Source organism: Rhinopithecus bieti, unplaced genomic scaffold, assembly GCF_001698545.2.
Source record: "Rhinopithecus bieti isolate Rb0 unplaced genomic scaffold, ASM169854v2 scaffold_4666, whole genome shotgun sequence".
In the NCBI taxonomy this organism is placed as follows: domain Eukaryota; kingdom Metazoa; phylum Chordata; class Mammalia; order Primates; family Cercopithecidae; genus Rhinopithecus; species Rhinopithecus bieti.
Genome location: NW_016804530.1, coordinates 1248246 through 1269884, shown reverse-complemented (window position 1 = coordinate 1269884; position 21639 = coordinate 1248246). Strand labels below are relative to the sequence as shown.

General features: G+C 43.7%; 1 protein-coding gene across 1 annotated transcript in view; it reads right to left on the bottom strand.

Annotated features, from left to right (window-relative positions):
• Positions 1–21639, bottom strand: part of MORC2 (MORC family CW-type zinc finger 2) — a 40724-nt gene that overhangs the window by 12155 nt on the left and 6930 nt on the right. Inside the window, 11 exon segments of the mRNA XM_017869013.1 lie at positions 618–703; positions 946–1028; positions 1730–1809; positions 2405–2530; positions 2863–2974; positions 3084–3243; positions 7234–7342; positions 10573–10663; positions 11203–11271; positions 17618–17652; positions 19490–19543. Coding sequence (XP_017724502.1) covers positions 618–703; positions 946–1028; positions 1730–1809; positions 2405–2530; positions 2863–2974; positions 3084–3243; positions 7234–7342; positions 10573–10663; positions 11203–11271; positions 17618–17652; positions 19490–19543 — 1005 coding nt within the window.

Below are 21639 nucleotides of genomic sequence, written 5' to 3'. Positions count from 1 at the left end.
GAGAGAAGAACCTAAAACCCATGCCTGTGCCAAGGAGGCCAATAAGAGGCAAAACTGTAAATCAAGCCACAGAGTCCAAAGTAGATCCAGACATGGAGGTGGGACAAGCAGATAACTTAATGATCCAGGACAAAGGCTGGTTCTAAATGTAAAAGTATACAACACTCAATCTCCAACATTATTCTACATATGTAACCACTGAGGAGAAAATGAATATGACAAAATACATATGTAACATAAAAACTAGGGTAGTATCACCAGGTGGTAGAAGTATAAGGGAGTTTTAAAATGTTATTCCTTAAACATTTTATATTTTTCAAGTTTTATACAATGAGCATTTTATATATCCTTTAAATGAAAAGAAATCAAAAGGGAAAAAAAAGTAAGACAGTGCCAAAGGATGGTTTGGTGCTCGATCCGAGGCTGTCAGCCCTGCCCTGTCTTTATGACTCAAGAAAGGGCTGAGAGCTCAGATTAAGACCTCCCTCCTGCAGGGGGCATTTAACAAGCATTTGGCATTAAAACAAAGCAGTCTTGGTGACAGAATAGCAACCTGTCAATAATCAGTCCAAAAGCTACGTCAGTTTAAAAGATCCAAGACCAGGCCTGGCACTCACCGCTGCTTGGCCTCCTTGATCCTCTTCTTGACATCAGCTTCTCTGCGCAGAGTGATGGCTGTGTTCTGGACCTGTCGCAACATCACCTGCACACACATTGGCATCAGGTAAGAGGAGGAGGCACCCTGGGCCACAGCAGGGAATATTGAAACATGACATCTAAAACTTCTCAATTTATCTCAAATATGTGGAAATTTACTTCTTTCTACAGAAAATGGCCCTCACTGGGGACAAACTCAAAAGCTGTGTTTTACTTGACCAGGCTCAAGGGACATGGGCTCCTAATGCCAGAAACGCTGGAGAACAGCCACCTGGGCCAGGACCTTACCCTGGAGTCCCGCGTGAGGTCTCCCCCTAGGCGTACTTCTAATGTCCGAGCTTTGCTCTCCGCCTCCCGCGCCTTCTCTTCAGCTGAAACCCAGAAGAGAATATGGAAAGGAATGCAAAGGTTCAAAACTCTTGGTCATCCCTCCTGGTTCCATAGTACTGGACAAGAAGTGTGTATACCACCAAGTAAAAGAATAGTGGGGGGAGCTATGGCTGATAAGCAATATGAGGGCAGCCTCTGTGCCTCGACTGCAGTCAGTTGCAGAAGGAAAATCTAGCATTCAGACTTATCATGGAGGCCCCAAGGAAACTTTACAAATGAACCAGAACAGGTTTTTAAAAAAAACACCTAAGGTAACCAGTTAAATGCTCAGGAAGAGCTGGAAGCTAAAGAAGTCTTCAGCCAATCATTCGCCAACAAGCAGTCGAGAAACCCTGAGAAGCCCTGAACAGCGAGACAGCCCTTGAGATGTTTGCCCTGAAGTCAGGAAAAGCAATTTCACAAGTATTTGGGTCAGAGGACTGAGTGGGATAAGCCAAAGAGTTGACACTTTTAGGCCCTATAAATGGCTGAAGAAGAGAAAGTGGAGTCTAGAAAGAAGAAATGCTGAGGGAGTTGGCCTGTAGGGAAAGGGGCTGAAAAGGAACTGAACTATGCTTCAGGAGACCAGCCTTGTCCCTGAGCTGTGGACTCAGCCTTTTCCTGGAACCCCACTTTGTCGACAAGCAGCATACCCCAGATGCACCCCTCCCCCACCCCACTCCTGCACCCAGAGTGCCATTACCAATCCTTGCTACGTGCTCTGCTTTCTTCACCTCCTGCTCCGCACGGGTCTTGAAACGGCTTGACGTGTACTTGTACATCCTGATCAGTAGAAAAAGCAAGCTAAGAGCCCACGCAACAGTGGGACAGGTGGCACACCCAAGCACAGGAAGCACCCTGTCTTCCTGCCTCCTCCTAAGCTGTGCTGTCCTGGCCCCTCGCGATGAGACAAATCCAAGCTCAATTCAGCAAAAAGATGCAATTTCTTATTTCACTTGCCCTTAGCCTCCGGCTGTCTTTGATAAGCAACCTCACCATTCACCAGGGGTGTCATTCATCCCACAGCAGAAACAAACCTCGGGAATAAGCCAAGCCCACTGCTTTCCTATATAGTGCCTAAAGGCCCCTTGGCCCTGAAGCCGAGAGACTCAGACAGCTCACTGTGCCAGGCAGGGCACCCTCCCTGTCACAGAGGCACACACACTCAATGAGCTTAGTAAGCCACCTCCACAGCTGACCTTTCCCTCCCCTAGAACCCAGAACTGACCCCATGACCAATCACAGGCAACTTAAAGCCCCAAACATAGTCAGCACTGCCAGAGTCTCTCATACAGCATCCCTCCAACAATGCCCCAGAGGAACGCGGCCACCTCCTCAACCCATGAGAGACAGCAGGCCAGGGTGCACTGGCCCCTACCTGGGCTTGTACAGGCAGCAGGAGAGCCTCTTGGTCTGCACCTTGTGCCCATGGATGAAGATCCTCATCCGGGGATCAATATAGAGCACAGCGGCATAGGCACGGAATGAGCGCCGCTCTGGCTTCCTGGAGAGGGCAAGAACAAAGAAGTGCTGTCACATGCTCCACAACAGGCCTGACCAAGGGCACAACATCCTCTCTGCAGGCTCTCCACCTTTCCATGTTAGGTACTGACTTCTCTTGTTGCCCTGAACCGGTGCTCCCTTAGTGTGAGCACCACATCCCACCCCTCTCACGTCCTCAGCACAGGTACCCCACAGGCAACTGACTTGGCCCTACATACGACCGTACCACAGAACACTGAGCAATGAATGTGCTCTCCCCTCTTTCCCTGAAACTACCTCCTGAGAGCACAAACGCCAGTTCCAGAGCCTCCTTCCCTTCCCAGCCGCACTCACGTGCCCTCTGGGGATGTCTCTGCCATCTGGATATCTCTTGGATTTGAGATTATGTCTAGTTCTGGCTCTCCATTATCCATGAGTTTGAGATTGAAGATGATCACCAATGTTCCTGAGAAACAGAAATCCTTTGTCCTGCCAGATCCCCCGGCCCACCCCTACACCACTTGTGATTCTGGACCTCCCAGATTCTAGGGGCTACAGGCTTAAAGCCTACTTACCACTGTCCCCAGGAATCTTCATAAATTGGGTCATCACTTCCTCCTCAGTGCGGAAGGGAGAGTACTTGTAAATAAGTTCTGTCTCAATGGCAAATTTCTCTACATTGTCTGTGACAGGCTCCCGGGTCCGAGCATTCCAGGTGGGCAGTGGGACTATCACCTGTGGAGTAAACATGAGCAGACACTTTAAGGGAAGCCCCAGAACAGCCTTCCTCCCAAATGTGCATCTCTCTTGTGTCTCCCCATAGTAGCTCCACACTGCGCTGCAGGTGAGGCCCAAGCTCCACAGCCTGGCACCAGGGGCTCTGTGAGCTTCAGGGCCTCTGCCTCTTCCCAAGACTCAGCCACACAAGACTACTTCCTTCATGATATGTTGGTTTATGTGCTTAGGGTCTCTGCATGAGAAGTTCCCTGCTTGGGATGTCTCTGGTCATTTTCTTAATTTGGTAAAAATTCTACTCTTACCACTAGGGAAAATATATTTGCAATTATCTAGTGAATCAGTAAATACACATAACATAACCTAAAACTCAGCAGTTCCACTCCTAAGTACATAACTTAGGAGAAACTTTTGTACATATGTACCAGTAAACATGTACAAAAATAACCCAGGCCGGGTGCAGTGGCTCATGCCTGTAATCCCAGCACTTTGGGAGGCCGAGGTGGGTGGACTGCCTGAGCTTAGGAGTTCGAGACCAGTCGGGGCAACACGGTGAACCCCCATCTCTACTAAAATACAAAACATTAGCCAGGTGTGGCAGCGTGCGCCTGTAGCCCCAGCTACTCGGGAGGCTGAGACAGGAGAATTGCTTGAACCTGGGAGGCGGAGGTTGCAGTGAGCTGAGATCACACCACTGCACTCCAGCCTGGGCAACAGAGCAAGACTCCATCTCAAAAACAGATAAATAAGTAAATAAAAATAACCCAAATATCCATTCCAGAGTGGCCAAATTAAACAGTACAAGGAATACTATGTAGTGACACAAATGAACTGCTTTTAGCATCAACGTGGATGAACATCATAAACACAGTGTTACATGAAATAGGACACAAAAAATACCTACAGTAAGAGTCCATTTCTAAAAAATTCACAAATAGGCAAAACTAAACTATTATTTAAGAATGCATACAAGGGTGATAAACTATAGTGAAAAAGAAGGAAATCATTATCACAAAAGTTACCTGAAGGCAGTTCCTTCAGGGGCACAACAAGAAATATGACTGATGAGGGCACACAGAACACTTCTAACATCAGTCTGTGACGGTGGCAACACAGGTGTTGGCTTTAAAATTGTCCTCTGAACTGCACAAATATTTCAATACTCTCTTCCATTTATATGGAATTTAATTTTAATAATGTCTAAGTGATGTTTTAAAAAATCCTACTCTTTCTTCAAAAACCCAACCTCATATGCCACTTCCCCAGAGGCTCTTTCCTCCGTGGTTATGAGGCCGCAGCCCTTGCAGAGTTCTGCAGAGCAAGCCAGGCTAGGCACCTCAGGGGTTCAAACCCTTAGGAAAAAGGGACTCTGTAACAAGTGCTGGGGTGATAAACCATTAAGAGTCTGAGACATTTTGTGGTTTTTTTTTTTTTTGAGATGGAGTCTTGCTCTTGTTGCCCAGGCTGGAGTGCAATGGCATGATCTCGGCTCACTACAACCTTCGCCTCCCGGGTTCAAGTGATTCTCCTGCCTCAGCCTCCCAAGTAGCTGGGACTAGGCGTACACTGCCATGCCCAGCTAATTTTTGTATTTTTAGTAGAGACGGGGTTTCACCATATTGGTCAGGCTGGTCTTGAATGCGTGATCTGCCCGCCTCAGCCTCCCAAAGTGCTGGGATTATAGGCGTGAGCCACCACGCCCAGCCCATTTTGCTGGTTTCTAAGAAGCTTTGTGCTGCAAGTATTCAACCCAAGGGCTGGTCTGGACACATTCCTTCTCAGCTGAAAATGATCTTATTTTGAAATCTTGGCTGAGTTTGCACTAGAGTACAATCCAAAATAGCGACCTTCTAGCACCAAGTAAGGAAAAAAATCTCAACCTAGCCTCTCCACCAGGGGAACTGAGTTCCATTTGTGTTCTATAAACCTGTACCTCACTCTACGCCTCCCATTCTTCACAGCAGTCCCAGGTGACAATGGCATCACTTTAAACATTGGCATTCACTCCCATGGGCACCCCATCCCTCCCCTCAGGAACACTTCTCCTTTAGTTTCAATGGTACCACTTGCCCAGTTTTCTTCCTACCTTTCTGGCTACCCCTTTGTCCCTTTGGCCCCCTTCTCCTCTCCCCGACCTTTAGATATTGGCATGCTCTGGGTCCCAGGTCCTCTTCTCACTCTATTCTCTCCATTAGGTGACCTCATTTGCTACCAAGAATCCTGAAGCCCCCAGACTTCACCCAAACGCCAGACCCAGACTTCACTTTGCATGTCCAGAAGAAACTTACACTCTTCCCCTCCATACTTCCCCTCTTCATTCTTCCCAACTCCAGAGTCCCCATGCCCCAACTGCCACAGCAGAACCTATGAGTCATCCATGACTCCTACCCTTCGCTTTCACCTTCTACTAATCAATCACTCACCAAATCTGTGGGTCCCACATCCTAAGGAGATGGAAACTCCATGTATTTCTCTCACCTCCCTTGGGCGAGTACCACCAAGCTACACAGAGCCTGGGCCTCTCAACTGGAACACTTCAACACTCACCCTAACCTTTCCAACCCAATCACCACACAATCACCACATGGACCTTCTTTAAAAAATCTGATACTGGCATATCCTTGTTTAATAAAGCCCCACACATTCATCAAGGCCCTGAGGTCAAGCCTAACCTGGCCCTCTTTGATCTCCAAAGGCCACCACCTTTCTCCAGGTGGCCCTGCAGCCAAGTCCCCTCCCACAGCCCTCAGGGCCTTAAGCAGCCTGCTTCTACTGACTTCTATACCCTCCTGTCACCATCCTCAGTCCTGTATCAGGAAACATTCCTGAAAACCCCAACCCAGGCTGTATTTTCCTGTCCTACTTCTCCTAGAACCCTGCTCTTTCCAGCTGCCATGCTTCTCTCAAGTATGCAGAATGAACTCACATACCACACCAAAAATGCAAACAAACCCACTGGCTTGCTATGTAATGATGGAAGGCCTCCCATTCCCTACCTGAACAAGTTTGCTATGATTAAGGCTCAGATCTAAACAGAACCAGAACAAGTTTCATCACAGCTAATCAACACAGATGAATTAAATTGTAAGTTTGAATTCAACTACCTGCTTCTGTGGAAGTTGTGGATTTCTTCTACAGAACCTCTTAGCCCCCTTCTTTCAAGCCCTGGCCTCCATGTCTTAAATAAGAAAGGAGATAAGAGCCCAGTCTGAGGCTGGCTAGACCACAGAGCTGCCCTGATCCCTGACAATGATGGGGCACAGACCTCACCAGAAACAGCTCTGCAGATATCTGAGCCACAAGGACAATTGGCCAAATGTGTGTTTAGCTTACACAGTCAATTACCAAAATGATTTAAACTCAGAATATTCTGGATTCATTAGTCCTTCCTTCCAGCATAGCAGTAATCACTGGGGCTGTGTAGCAGCTATTCCCAAGGTGAGACCCAGAGCATCAGCTCTATTTTCCTGTTTTCCATATACTCACCTGCTTTACTACCTGCCCAGGCTCTCTCTAGGTATCTGAGTCACAGTTTCTGACATAGAGTAACACATTTTCTCAAAAGGAAAATGAGCTCATAGCACATTCCACAAAATCACCATCAAATAGGAAAGACACACGATCAGGGAAGCCCAAAATACTTCCCCTGATAAAATAATGCTCCACGGTAACACTCCCCCCAAGATGGAATTCAAGTGGCAGATCTAGAGGAGCTGCAAATCCAACTCTTAATTCCTGCCACTTGACATTCTCATTATCAGAAACAGTTGTTCTCTGAAGTGCTCTGAGATTTTGCTTCCTCTCACATTAAAGTTATCTACCTTAACCCCTCAACCAATTCATCCAGCCAGCTAACTGAGTAACAGTTGGGGGAATGTGCTCCAATCCTGCAACCCCAAAGAGTCTAGCATTGCAAACAACCTATGAAAACTGCCTGCGGATACTCAGGAAATGAGGACTGGTGATTCAGACCATGAGGATGGGACCTACTTCATCAATGCCTTCTTCCTCATGAAAGGTGCGAGACAGGAAGAGGCAGGTCATGGTGTCTTCCTTCTTGGTGAACAGGATAAAATCCTTCCCAATGCGCATTGAGCCCCTGAAAAGGAAGCAGAAATACGTTATTCTCTCCTAAAGGCCCCCAGGTCCCAGGACTGTGCACTGAGTTCCACAGCCCTTATTCCCTCTCCATCCCCCAACACTCCTTGCTCTGCTTTTCCACAGGCCTGTAACTCCTTAGTCTTTACTTACAACCTTCTCAACCACACCATACAGGGTTCTCTCACCACCCTTCTAGGGCAGGCTCCTGGCAGACCACCAGCCCCAGGTTAGTCTCACTCCCTGCCACAATGCTAAAGAGTAACCCTGCTGTCTTTGAGCTCTGGGTTCATCCCAGCCACAAGAGGTGCTGTGCCCTCTGACTTTACCACCATCAGACTTTAGTACCTGGTACCCTCAACCCGTCATCTTCCATGCTGACCACACCCAGTTCCCACCATGTCCTTCCTGAGCTGACACAAACTCCCCTCCATTCATGAAACAGCAGCAGCACTGTCAAGTGAAAAGCCCAGTGCCTATACTCAGAAGCCTGAAAAAACACCAGTATGAACCCAAGGCGCAGCTAATAAAATATAATTCTTGACCGCAGGATTCAAGGATGCCTCTAATTAGCTCATGTCTAATAACTACAGCCATCTCCTGTCTCAGAATTGTTTTGCCACCTCAAGCTTATTATGACACAGGCAGCTCCCTGCTTTTGGATGCAACTGGTTTCTGGGAACTGTGCCTTGAGGCTGATTTCCAAAAGGCAAAAGTCTAAATGGAATCAACTGCTTCCTTCCTCTGTTTGGCCACATTAAGCCAGCTAAGGAGCAGGCAGAGACAGGCCTTTCCAGGCAATGCAGGACACGGCAGAAGTGTGAAGCACCAGCAGGGGGACTGCCCTCTGAACAATGGGGCTGTTCAGCTCCTTTCTTCCAGCAGCTTCTGGGGCTTTATGGCTATTATCTCATTAGTCTTCATAATACCCCAGGGAAATGATGGAGGTGGAAAGCCTCATTACTCTCTTCTGTGTACCAATACAAACCAGACTGGCATGCCAAGCACACAAATGAATGTCATGCCCCATTTCCCCACTCAGGAAAACTCCCAGGACACTATCCAAAGATACCCTGGGGGCTGCCAAGTCCTAGTTCTCCTCCTCCAGTACCCAAAGTGCTGGCAATGCTCCTTGCCCTGACAATTTCACACACCACCTCCTCCTCCTTCCCTAAAGCATATGGGGAGCAAGTAAGGCACGTTATCTTGCCTTCTGTCAAAGCGTGCCCTTGCCCTAATTTGGCAAAAACTCTCACTTTGTGCCTCTATCTTCCTTCTGTCTTTGATTCTGACCTTAGCCTCTGAATAGCAAAAGGCCCAAACATCACTTTTCTACTGGCTTCCTTGCTTCTCAGCCCTATTCTTCCCACAAATCACCTTCTCCTGAAACTTAACTCAACTTCTGAATTGGTTTCAAGATGATTTGATTGTCTACTCTGAACACTAGATGGCTCCATCTCAGTGGGACCTTCACAAAAGTCTTCCACTGAAATATGCTAATAATAACAGTCTCAACTTCTATACACTTTCCTTCCCAGTCTGCTAACCACTTTCAGAGTCACATTTCATTTGCTTCTGAACCTCACTCTGAAAGGACAATGTCAGAGATTAGAACCCCATTTTCTAGATAAAGAAACAGACATTCAGGAAGGTGAAATGGCTTGCCTGAGGCCATTAAGAAACAGACATTCAGAGAGGTGAAATGGCTTGCCTGAGGCCACAGAACTGACAGAACCACGTAGGAGGAGGCTGACCTACAATCTAGATGAAAAGTCAGGGCCTCCCCTGATTCTAAGAGACCTCAGTTTTGGGGGATTTAGATCACCTACATCAGAATCATATGATTACAAGTGATTCATTTCATCTGTGAAAAACAGATTCCTAGCCCCTACCCAGATCCACTGAATCAGGCCAGCAATCTGTCATGGAAACATCAGAGGAGGAGAAATAAAGGCAGAAACCAGGCTCTCACAGCAATGATAGCATGTAATCCTTAACCTACTTGGTATGCATTATCATCTCAATTTACAAAGGAGGAAGCTGAGGCTTAGAGACGTTGTAGCTGAAGTGAGATTTGAACCTTAGTTTGTCATTTAAGTGAAATGCACAGCAGCTCCATTTTGCAGTCAGAAAGACCTGGTTTCTACCCTAGCGCTCTACGCATAGGCATTTTTATGGCTTTGGGAAAGTAACTTCACCCCTATAAACCTCAATTTCTTCATCTGAAAATGAGAATAATAGTACCTACAACCTCATAGGGCTATCATGAGGATTAAATGAGATCATTCATGTGCCTGGCACACGATTACAGTGCCTGGCACATGATAAGGATCTGTTATTACCATTTGGTTCCTGCCCTGAAAGACAAATCACAAAGTCCAGGTACCAGGTCCTGCTTTCTTCGGATGTACTCTTTCTTCTCCATACACCCAAAGCACACTGCACATAAGGCCCGACTGATGCTGCTGACTGATCAAACCACCACCCTCCCTCAAACACAACACGTTTCCACGGCAAAACTGGAAACGTGACTCACAATTCCATTTGCACAAACTCCAATTCCACTAAATCTTATTCCATCCAAAGGTATGTACAGCTGGAAGTATTTCAGAAATAGAAACCTTTCTCTTGGGGCTTCACTCAAAACCAGAACAACACATTCCAAAACACTAACCAAGTGGGAACCAAGGCTAAGAAAAAGTCCCATGGGATTTGAGGACATTAGGTAGGACCCTGCTATACGGGCCTTGCAGTACATTTAGCATCCTCTGGGACAGAGGGCTCACATCTCTCTTCCTTACCCTGGATCCCCAGTGCCTGGCACAAAGCATGACATGCAGCAGGTGCTCAGGGAACACAGCTGCACAGTAAGGCGACCCCCTCATCATCTCAGATACATCCCAACACCAGAAGAGAATCACTCACATCCTTGACTACATGGTAAAAATAGGAATTTTCAACAGGAGAGGTGCAGTTCTAGAGCACAGTGCCAAGAGAAACGTATAGCCTCTCCTGCCCTGTTTTTGGATGTTCATACTTTTCAATCTGTGGAGCAAACTCAGCTGGGAACAGCTGGTAAGCTACTTCAAAAACCACACTTTCTGACTTCTTCCAGTTCCAGAATTACAGTCAAAAGACGGACAAGGAGAAGGAAAAGTTTTCATCTAAGAGAAGCAGGACAGCACTGCTGGATTTTGTTTGAGCCCTGTGACAAGCTTCTAATATACCTACGATTTTAACCCATTCCCGTACTGCCCAATCTGAGTGGACTCAGGTGTTCGCTTGGCCGACTTTCCAAACTGGATCACACTGGCAGCATCACCTGAAAGGGTAGACACAAGAGAAAGTGAAAAGTTTGCATTTCTTTCCCAGGGTCCTCAAAGTCAAAGGTCTGAGTCTTGTTAAATCCAAGCAGGGGTGTGTGTCTACTGAAAACCTCTCTCCAAGGAAATTCACTACCATGAAGCAAATGCAGGCACAGCTTTGCCTGGCCTGTCAGTACCTCCATCACTGTGACCTATGTTCTATTCCCAGAATGTGGTAAGACAGCTAGGGGAGGCCTCTGTAGTTCCAGCTCGAGAATGTTGTGCAAGCTGATAAATACAATGCCAAGAGACAGGTAATCTGATTGACTTAAGATTGCCTTTCAGATCCTATCTTCCATGTTAAGACAAGACCTGGCAAATACATTAGTAGAATTAAGCCTGAGATGTTGCAACAGACTTCTTACTCCCCAGGTGGATCTTCTAGACATAACATTGGAGGCAACAGAAAAACAAGTTCACATAATAAGTATTTTGTAAAAATGGTTACATCGTCACCCCTCCGCCCCACACACAAAACAATAATCTCATCACTTACTTGGATCCATTCCTGCTCCATCATCCAAAAAGCAAAGCATAAATCCTCCTCGAAGGTCCTCTCGTCTTTCTGTAAAAGAAGCAGCTGCCATTACTGGGCCATTACCCACGAGAGGGTAGCAACATGCCTATGATCAGAAGGCATGTTGAAGATCAATGTGAAGCTTGGTCCAAAAAGGTCAGGTCAAGCTTGGTCCAAAAAGGTCAGGTCAAGCCTAAGCTTCTACACTAGTGTGAATTAAACTTCAGGGTCCTTGAGGTTGCAAATTCCCATCCAAGGTTCTCTAATGCTTTCTAGTTCATGACAAAGCTTGGGAGAATCTACGAAGGCAGGAATAGCTGGTCCAGCATCTAATTACACCTGCCACCACTGAATATGCATATACCTCACACATATCTCAATCATCCTATCCTTCTGCTGGCTCCACCTGGAGTACTATCACTTCTGCCCTATGCCATAGACCCCAAGCACTAAAGTACTCCAACTACTATACCCCGTACCTTATCAATACTGCTCAAACTCAATAGGATGCCTCCTTTGTGAATTAAGTCTGGGGTAGCCTTCAAAGTGATGAAACCAGACATGGTATGGGCACAGCAGTGGAAGCTGCTATCTAAAAGATGAAATACTGTGTCTATACATGACTATCCCCAGGTTGACTGGCATTCTGGGCTATCTGCATTTACTGTCATATCCCCTTGAAAGGGCTCCCGACCCAATAGTGAGAAGGCACATGGTGCAGTGGGAGGTGCCTGGTTCCTAGCTGGACCTGCCTGATGGGAAGAAGGAATGGTCCTTTGACAGTAAGATGCACAGCAGCTGTGGCGGGGTTTCCTGGCCAACAGAAAAGGAACACAATAAACTATGATTGCCATTCCAGGGAAAAGAACCTCTTCTCTGAGCAGTTGCCTTCTGCAGCAGCAAGTGGTAACTGAAAGTGGTCTGGGTCCAAGCATGTCATGGTCAATGCAGAAGTGATTCCCAAATATGGAAACAGGCTATACTAGTTTCCAAGCTGCCTTTTGTCCCAATGATGAGGACTAGGTGAGCAAAAGAGAAACCAGCCTTGGAATCAAGGAAGTTGGCAGACATGAAGAAGAGAAGGATGTGACGCAGAGGTATAGGCAGGAGACCCACACAAGCCAAGTAAGTCAACTTCCCATATAGATGCTGTTCAGTCTACTGACCGGCACAGGGACAAAGGTAGCATTTCTAAGAGGAAAGAGGTCTGTGTAACGTACTACAGGGGTAAGCCCAAGGCTGCTCTGGAGCCTGGTCCCTGATGATTTTTTAATCTCCCCCAAGCTTCAGTTCACCAATTTTGTACAACTATCTAAGCTGAGAAATGTTTTAAATGCTCTTTGTCCTTTCTTCAGGCTAAAAATTCAAGTGAGTAGGGACTGCCCCCTGTTAAACAGACTATTAACGTAAATTAAAATGCTAAAATGCTATTTTTTTTTTTTTTGAGACGGAGTCTTACTCTGTCACCCAGGCTGGAGCGCAATGGCATGATCTCAACTCACCGCAACCTCTGCCTCCCAGGTTCAAGCGATTCTCCTGCCTCAGCCTCCAGAGTAGCTTTAGCAAGGCTATAAACCACAGAGATTTTCAAGTACCACTCAGTGTTCAGGAAGCTGAACATTAATCACAAGTGCTTCTTGAAAGTACAAGGGTGAGGATCTTCCTGGAAGTACTATTGGTTAGATAAAATTTATCCTGGTGGCAGTGCCTCTAATCAGAGTCTGGAGAATCCAAATGAGATGTGGCAATCAAGAACAAGTACACTATAAGTCCAAAAAGCTTCAAAATTTCCATCTGGAGGACGCCAAGTGTCATATGGAGACTCAAACTGGGTCAGATACAGAGAATGGTAAAAGCAGCATTCTAAATCTAGCCAAGAGCCATTTGCTGTACACTACAGTCATAAAATGTGCATGAAGACTCTGCTTTGGGATCTAGAAATTGATTCAAGCCAAGCACCTCTGAAAAGTTCCAAGGACTACTGGCATTCTTTGGACACTGCCTAAGAAGTTACTTTCTAGGCCCTTGTGTTAGGACAGAACTCTCAGGCTGCTTTAGCACACAATCATCACTTAACAGTGGGGCTGGCATCCTTTTCTGGCTCAAGGACTTCATTTCAAAGCTTTTTCGTGTAGTTTAAAGGGTAAGAGATGACACTGGGGGGATCCTCCTGGCTACATAGTAACTGACAGCCTATAAATGGTTAGTAGTGTGTAGGTCCACGGTCACATGCAATACTGCCTCAGGAACAAGAAAGACTAAGACAGCACTGACTTCTTCAACTGTAAACAGACAGTGTGGTCTCTTCACCTTGTTCTAATGCTTACGCCAATCACTTGTTTATTTAATGACTACTTAGTGATCAGCTCTTCTGTGCCTGGTTATGATTAGGACAAGGGCAGTGAATAATACAGATGGGATCACTGTCTTCACAGAGCTTACAGTCTAATGGATTCTACTGCCTGCAGCAGATAAGCTAGGAAGTAAAGGAGAGGAGGGTTTAAGCTGAAGGAAGCTGAGAAAAGTATTGGCTAGAGCAAAATGTAGTATAGCTAAGAATTATCCAAAGAGCTTGTGAAAATACAGATTCTGGGCTCCCCCTGGATAGTCTAGGTAGGTCTGAGGTGGGGCATTTGCATTTCTAACAAGTTCCAAGATGATAAGGACCACCCTTTGAGAAGCACTAAACTAGAGCAAGCAAGAACTTGAAGGCTTCCTTGCTCAAAACTATCTCCTCATATATTCCACTATAGAGAGAGATTCCTATCACCTGATATTTAATCAGTCAACTAAGCGATATCTGAAGCCTCCAAAGATAAAGGAGGGGGAATTCTGGATGAAGAAGAGTCTAAGCAGCTGGGGGTTGTATGTTCCCTGCCTCCCATCACACATCGTGAAAGCAAGACAGAGAAGGCAAAGCCGAATTGCCTGCTTTGCAGTTGTGCTTCATATCCTGGGAACAGCTCTGTAAGACTGTCAGAGCCAATCTGAAAGTCTGTACATCTCCCAACATGGCCAAGTCTGGCTTCTCCAAGCCAGACATTCCTCATCTAACTCCCCCTGGGAAGAATGAAGAAAGCAAGCAGGAAAAGACAAGAGACGTCAAATGGAGCTATACATCCAAAAGTCAAAGGTGATAAAATAATGGTGTCCCTAGGAGAGGCTGTAATAAAATGACATCCAAGTTCTTCATCATACTCTGCAATCTGTTTGAGCAGTATTAATTGCAGTTTCATTTGCTCCAATTTTCCACGTGTTAATCATTGCCCTGGCATCACAAAAAGGATCTTTCTTCCAAGGAGGTGGCACTACCTACCCCAGAAGGTCAAGAAAGTCAACAAAAACAGTCTGCTTATGACAGGCATATTATGGTCTATAATAATAATAATCCAACTAATAATAATATGCTTTGGGTAAATGAACACGTCTACACTTTGAGAGGCTGGCTCCTTTTTTGCCCTTTTTAGGTTTAAAAACAGTCTTTAAAATGTGACTTTGTGGTAACTTCAAACTACATCTGATGTTTGGGAAGATTTCCAAGTCCGGTTATCAATTTAGTTTCAGAAGTGGAGATAAGAAAATACTTTCCCCCGTGAACTAACAACAAGAACTTTATAGTATTAAGATTATTACTGGCCACGCGCATTGGCTCAGCCTTTAAGTCCAGCACTTTGGGGGGGCTGAGGCGGTTGGATTACTTGAGCTCAGGAGTTTGAGACCAGCTGGGGCAACATGGTGAAAAAATATATATATAAAAATTAACCAGGCATGGTGGTGTGCGCCTGTAGTTCCAGCTGCTCGGGAGGCTGAGGTAGGAGGATCACTTGAGCCCGAGAGGCAGAAGTTGCAGTGAGCCTAGACAGCACACTGCATTCCAGCCTGGGTAAAAAAAAAAAAAAAAAAGATTCCACTGATTTATTTCTCCTGTTGAATGTGTTAATAAGGCCCTGTCGTAGAAAAGTGTAGGGTTAAAGATCCCTCAGCCAAGAATCCCAATCTCCTGGTACTTGAAGTAAATCAAGTCTTTTTCCAAAATGCTATGGTGCTTAGTGCTTCTATCACACCATTTAATCCTTAACTGTCTTGACTGTTCCCTCAAGATCTAGTTATTGTTCTCCAATTATCTGTAGTGCACTAATTGTCTCTCCAATTAAAGACTAAGTTCTTAAAGCAAAGACCCCCATCTCATCCTCTCTGGACTCTTCCCAAAGCATAACAGGAGTTGTACTGAGCACACAATAAAGACACTGGGTCCTTTTTCATTTAAATTGAGATCCAACTTCATTCTGAGTGTCAGGAACTAAATTTCCTTACTGAAATTCACCCACCAAATGTAGTAGGAGAGAGCAGAGATGATCTTTTTTTAAAAAACATCTTCCAAGAAGACTTGACTGTTATGATTTGTACCTTCAGCATCACTTGAAGAGGGCCATTCTCTGCTTTATCATCTGTGCATTGATTAAATGAGCCCTATTTTTCCAGCGGTAGCTGTTGCCACTCCTGAGAAAGCACACTCAGATGTAAGATACAAGCTTTAGCTTGGAAAGGCACCTCCACCTGGCCTGAGCACTTTTTTTATTTTTTTTATTTTTTTATTTTTTTTTGAGATGGAGCTTCGCTCTTGTTGCCCAGGCTGGAGTGCAATGGTGCAATCATGGCAACCTCCGCCTCCCGGGTTTAAGTGATTCTCCTGCCTCAGCCTCCTGAGTAGCTGGGATTACAGGCATGTACCATTATGCCTGGCTAATTTTGTATTTTTGGTAGAGATGGGGTTTTCCCCATGTTGGTCAGGCTGGTCTCAAACTCCCGACCTCGGGTGTTCTGCCCACCTCGGCTTCCCAAACTGCTGGGATTACAGGCATTGAGTCACCATGCCCAGCCCTGGCCTGAGCATTTAGTAATCATCTTCTAACATTCTTTACCTATGTGCCCCTATTTCCTGTTACTTTCTTCTAGAAAGAAAAGAAGCCTTATTTTCACTACTTTGGCAGAGCCTTTTGAACAAAAGGCTTTCAGAATTGAAGCAGTATGGCTGACTTTTAGCTGCTCTGAGGATTTTCTTTGCTCCAAAGTATAGCAGACATGAGAAATTAATCAAATCTGGAGCAGATTCTTCATAATTATATGACATTAGTGGTTCTGAGAATTACTACCTAGTTGTGTGCTTGTTCCCATTCAACAAAAGGGTCCATGAGAGGGGTTATTTCATTCCCATATAAACATACACACTTCTCAGAACCTAGTCCATGCTACTCAAAATATCACCTCACACATTTCAGAGGATTTCAAAAAAGTCTGTCAGAAAAAAAACACATCACACAAGTCAAACTGTATTTAAAAGCTGTCTTCCGGCCAGGTGTGGGTGGCTCACGAATGTAATCCCAGCACTTTGGGAGGCCGAGGTGGGCAGATCACCTGAGGTCAGGAGTTTGAGACCAGCCTGGCCGACATGGTGAAACACTCTCTCTACTAAAAATACAAAAAATTAGCTGGGTGTGGTGGTGGGTACCTGTAATCCCAGCTACTTGGGAGGCTAACACCGGAGAATCACTTGAACCTGGGAGATGGAGGTTGCAGTGAGCCAAGATGTGCCACCGCACTCCAGCCTGGGCGACTGGATAAGACTCCCTCTCAAAAAAAAAGAAAAAAAAAAAGCTGTCTTCCTCCATTCTGCTTTCAAATTTTTAGTATTCAAATGACTAAAAAAGGTGCCAGTACAAATACCAGGCAGAGAGCAAACTATTACAATTAATTAGTTAATTAATTAATTAAAAGGCCAATGACTGTTGCACTTACTCTAGGAAAAGGAAAAGATCTTACTACAAAACAGCAGAGCCAAATAAGCAAAATGAAATAGGATGCTGACAGGTGTAAAGTCCAGGCCAAGCAGCCTTCCTTCCTGACACCTCTGAGAACAACTCAGCAAACCTCAGAGCCAATCCAGTTACTGGTATTTGCTGCAACTGATACCAGCAATTCTCCAAGTTGAGACAAGTGCTCACCAAGAGTTTAAAACAAAGTGGCCTCCAACAAGATCTCTCCTTGGCTGCCGGTACCACAAAACTCATTCACCTATTAACTCCTACCAGTAAAATAACTTGGTCATTTCACTCTCTACTGTTCCACTTCATCACTTCCATAACTCTACTGGTAGCTATTTACATAGATTTGGATACCTTGTGTTAGTTTCTCGAAACTAGTATACTTGGTTTCTATGCCTGACCAGAACTGACCATACCTGACTACAGCTGCCCCTTTTCTACCTATGACCTGGAATAATCATGCCATCTTCCCAGGCCCCAGAATCCAGTTATTTCCCACTCGATTCTTCTTAGGTACAGTAATAAATGCATTAAGATGAACTAGACATTAGAAGGACTAAAGCCTGACTTACCTGCATAAATATCTATTCTGGTGGCATCAGCATCTCTGCAAAGTTAAAAGAATCACGTGAATTAATATGAAATATCAACCATCAAAACGCATAGTGATTTGAGTAGAATGCAGAGTATTTCGAGTCTGTTTTCAGGAAGCCATACAGAAATCCTATACACATTTAGAATTTTTTTACTTTTATACTTGACAACACAATTTTCTTTATATACTTGTAAAACATTTCCAAAGCCCCAAATTACTGAGAATAATCACACGACATGGGGCATGGATTTTTTTTTTAATCCTGATTTTGTGGTAAAAACATCTATAGGATAATCAAGAATATTTCCCTTTATACCCTAAAAAATGATTCAAATATATGTTTTCTCACTCGTTTGATTGCAATCATAAAAGATGTTCCAATAACTTGTCCATTTTTTCTTCTCATCAAGATTTCAAGAAAAAAGGAAAACAATAATCTCCCACAAAACCTGTGAAAAATCACATCTCATGGTATACCACCGCAGTCAGCAGACCGATTCCTGAGCCCATAATCTTAACCTCCCTAACCTTAAAAGGAAGTTGGGATACCCCTGCCCCATTAGACTCCAACCATTGGCTGAAATCATACAGATTCAGTTATCAATGAAGACTTCCATAAAGGCTCAGAAGTAATTTAGTCCAATTCTGCCAATGCAGGCAAAGAAAATGAAACTGTTTCATTGGTTTTACATGCAAAAAATCCATGCAGCTCTACATATACCTATTCTCGAATATCTAAAACATTTTCAAATATGAGAGATACTGGCAAAATGTATACACAAGTAGGAACACATATTTCTAAGAATCTCTATTTTACCATATGATACACAAAAAAGCAGCCTGCCACCGCACATCATGGTCTCACTAAATTAACAAGTGGCAAATTCAAACATAGTTCCATTAACCTACATTTTTTAATTGAATGGAAAAATGACGAGTCAACCAGGATTGAAACAAAATGGGAGTTTTCTGGTTAAACAACTAGCACACTTCCCTGAGCAGTCCAGCTAATAACAATAACAAAAGTAATTAGAATAAGTTTATTGTATAGACAGAGGTAAACAGGAAATTATCAGCAAGCACATTAACTGGAGATCTGTTTGAAAGTACTTCTGCTGTCAATTTTCATCCTCTTCTTCCTTCATTAGTCATCAAAACCTGATCAGTAAATGATATGTCTGAATTTTACATTTGCATTCAGGAGTAAGACTGAGACAATATTTTCCTAATTATAAACAGAATCTTGATATGGACTTGGATTTATATCAGAATTAACCCAAACTTCTATTCAGTCTTACACAGTAACATTTATATGTTTCTATCACTAAGAACTCAGTATAAGACAGTGCTGACCAATGATTCCTTCCAAGCACAGCTACTAACAATGAAAGACACTGTGATCATTTAGTTATCTGACAAATATACAATTTGAGAAGACACAGAACTTTAGCATAGTTTTAAAGACATTAGATGGTGTACTATCCTGGTAGCACAAATTAAATCAGAGCCTGCCTGTCCCATTAATATGATTCCTAAGTGTCCATCTTAATTCCCTGCATTTTACTACAATTATCTTGCTCTAATACACAAGGGAAGTGGTTTTGGAGGTGATAATTCACTATTTTTAGGCTAGAACACAAAGAACAATTAGTGAATTTCAGTAAGAAAGTGGAAGTTATCAACTAATGTGCTATTAAAAATATTTTTTTCAGTAAGAGGCCTCTTAGGAGTTACAGAATGTCTACATGCTACAGAAATGTCTTCCTCTCAAGTCTTCAGAAAGCAAAGGTCACAGCTACCTAAAGTGTTTCCACTTCAAGCACAGATTGTATGCTTGAAGACTACATACCTTGCATTATCAACCAGTTCAGCAAGAGCACCAAACAAGAATTCATGAGTGGTTCTGAAAAGATAAATACTAAAAGTCAGCAAAAGAATTATGAGTTGAAGTTATAATTCCTAATAAAAAGCCATGGTTATAAAATATTTGTTTTTTGAAAAAATCTTAAAATCACCATTTGCATTGTTGATTTATACTACTCAAGGCTTTCCAGAGCTCCCAAAGTGTTAATCTTTATCAAGTCCTGTCATCTATTCAGAAATGTTTATTCTTCCTATTTTGAGTTGGGAAACCCACCCTGAAGCATTGAGAGAGTCCTATGTGTAGTAACTGCTAAAAGTGTTTTTCAGTATTCATAATTCTGCCTAGAAAAATGCCTGTATATTTTATTTTTCATTGCCTTAACCAGTGGTCAGTTTCTGCGTATCTCAGAGCAAGAATTGTAATGATGTATCTTATGCATAAATATTGAATTTTTTGTTTTTTTCTTTGAGACAGGTTCTCGTTCTTGTCACTCAGGCTGGAGTATAGTAAGTTTTGAATAACATGGTTAACTGTGTATTTACTCAATCCAAACTTTGAGCAGCCTCCCAGAGGAGATGACCACTGGTTCCCCTCCTTGAAGGGATTAATGTTAACAGGGGCCCTAGGTGACCACACCAAGCAAGTTCCTGTCATCCTAGAAGGAATTGTTGGAAAAGGTCTTGGATTACTTTCTTTAATGGAGAGAATGTTCTGGTTTAGTCAAAATCTGAGAAAGTCATAAAATCAGTTATTCTCTTTTCCTTCTCTTTCAAATGTATTGGATAGTTTTGCTTATAAATTACACAAAAGTGTATGAGTTTCCTTTCTTCACTTGTAGATGACACACAACTATTGGTAAAACAAAATGCTAACAAATTATAAATTGAGCATGTGCAATTTATACTGTTTAATTTGTGGTCTTTTCCACAACAGCCCTCATATCAAATTAGGATGTGTCCACATAGAACCACCTAAAAAAAAAAAAACTTGACTTTTGATTAAATACAAAATTAACCCATATAATACATGACCATCAATTTTCAAAATATCCATGTTACTCTGACTTTTTTTTGCAGTTTCAGCCAAAGTAAAAGTTTAAGCCAATTTTGAGTTACAGTAAAATTTTAAAATGAAATGTATCAATATTAAATAACCAGCATCTAGGATCTCTAATCACTTACCATACTGTAAACAAAATGTAAAACATTAAATATCTGTAACTAAACTCTCCAGGAATATTGTTTTTTCCTCCTCAAGTAACTCCAAATTTTTCAAATGCAATTTTTTATTTTATTATTATTTTTTTGAGACAGAGTTTCGCTCTTGTCGCCCAGGCTGGAGTGCGATGGCTCGATCTTGGCTCACTGCAACCTCCACCTCCCGGGTTCAAGTGATTCTCCTGCCTTGGCCTCCAGAAGAGCTGGGATTACAGGCATGCACCACCACACCTGGCTAATTTCGTACTTTTAGTAGAGAGGGGGTTTCACTATGTTGGCCAGGCTGGTCTCAAACTCCTGACCTCAGATGATCTGCCTGCCTCAGACACCCAAAGTGCTGGGATTACAGACCTGAGCCACCGCACCCGGCCTACAAATGCAAATTTTGAATTAAGCTATCACTTCGTGGAATTATAGGAAGACATTTCCCCCCGAAGATCAGTGAATATATATGTTGCTAATCCAAAGGCAGCACTGACAAATATGCTATAACCAATAGAAATTTTATCATCAATTCACCTAGGAAATAAGAGCTCAAATTCTTCTGGATAAAATCTAATTAATTATACTACATGGAAAAGACAGATTTCTTATTATTATTATTTTTTTTGAGATGGAGTTTCGCTCTTGTTGCCCAGGCTGGAGTGCAATGGCACAATCTCTGCTCACTGCCACCTCTGCCTCCCAGGTTCAAGCGATTCTCCTGCCTCAGCCTCCTGAGTAGCTGGTATTACAAGCATGGGTCACCATGCCCAGCTAATTTTTTTGTATTTTTAGTAGAGATGGGATTTCTCCATGTTGGTCAGGCTGGTCTTGAACTCCCAACCTCGGGTGATCCACCCGCCTTGGCCTACCAAAGTGTTAGGATTATAGCCGTGAGTCACTGCGCGCAGACGGTAAAGACAGATTTCTAAAAAA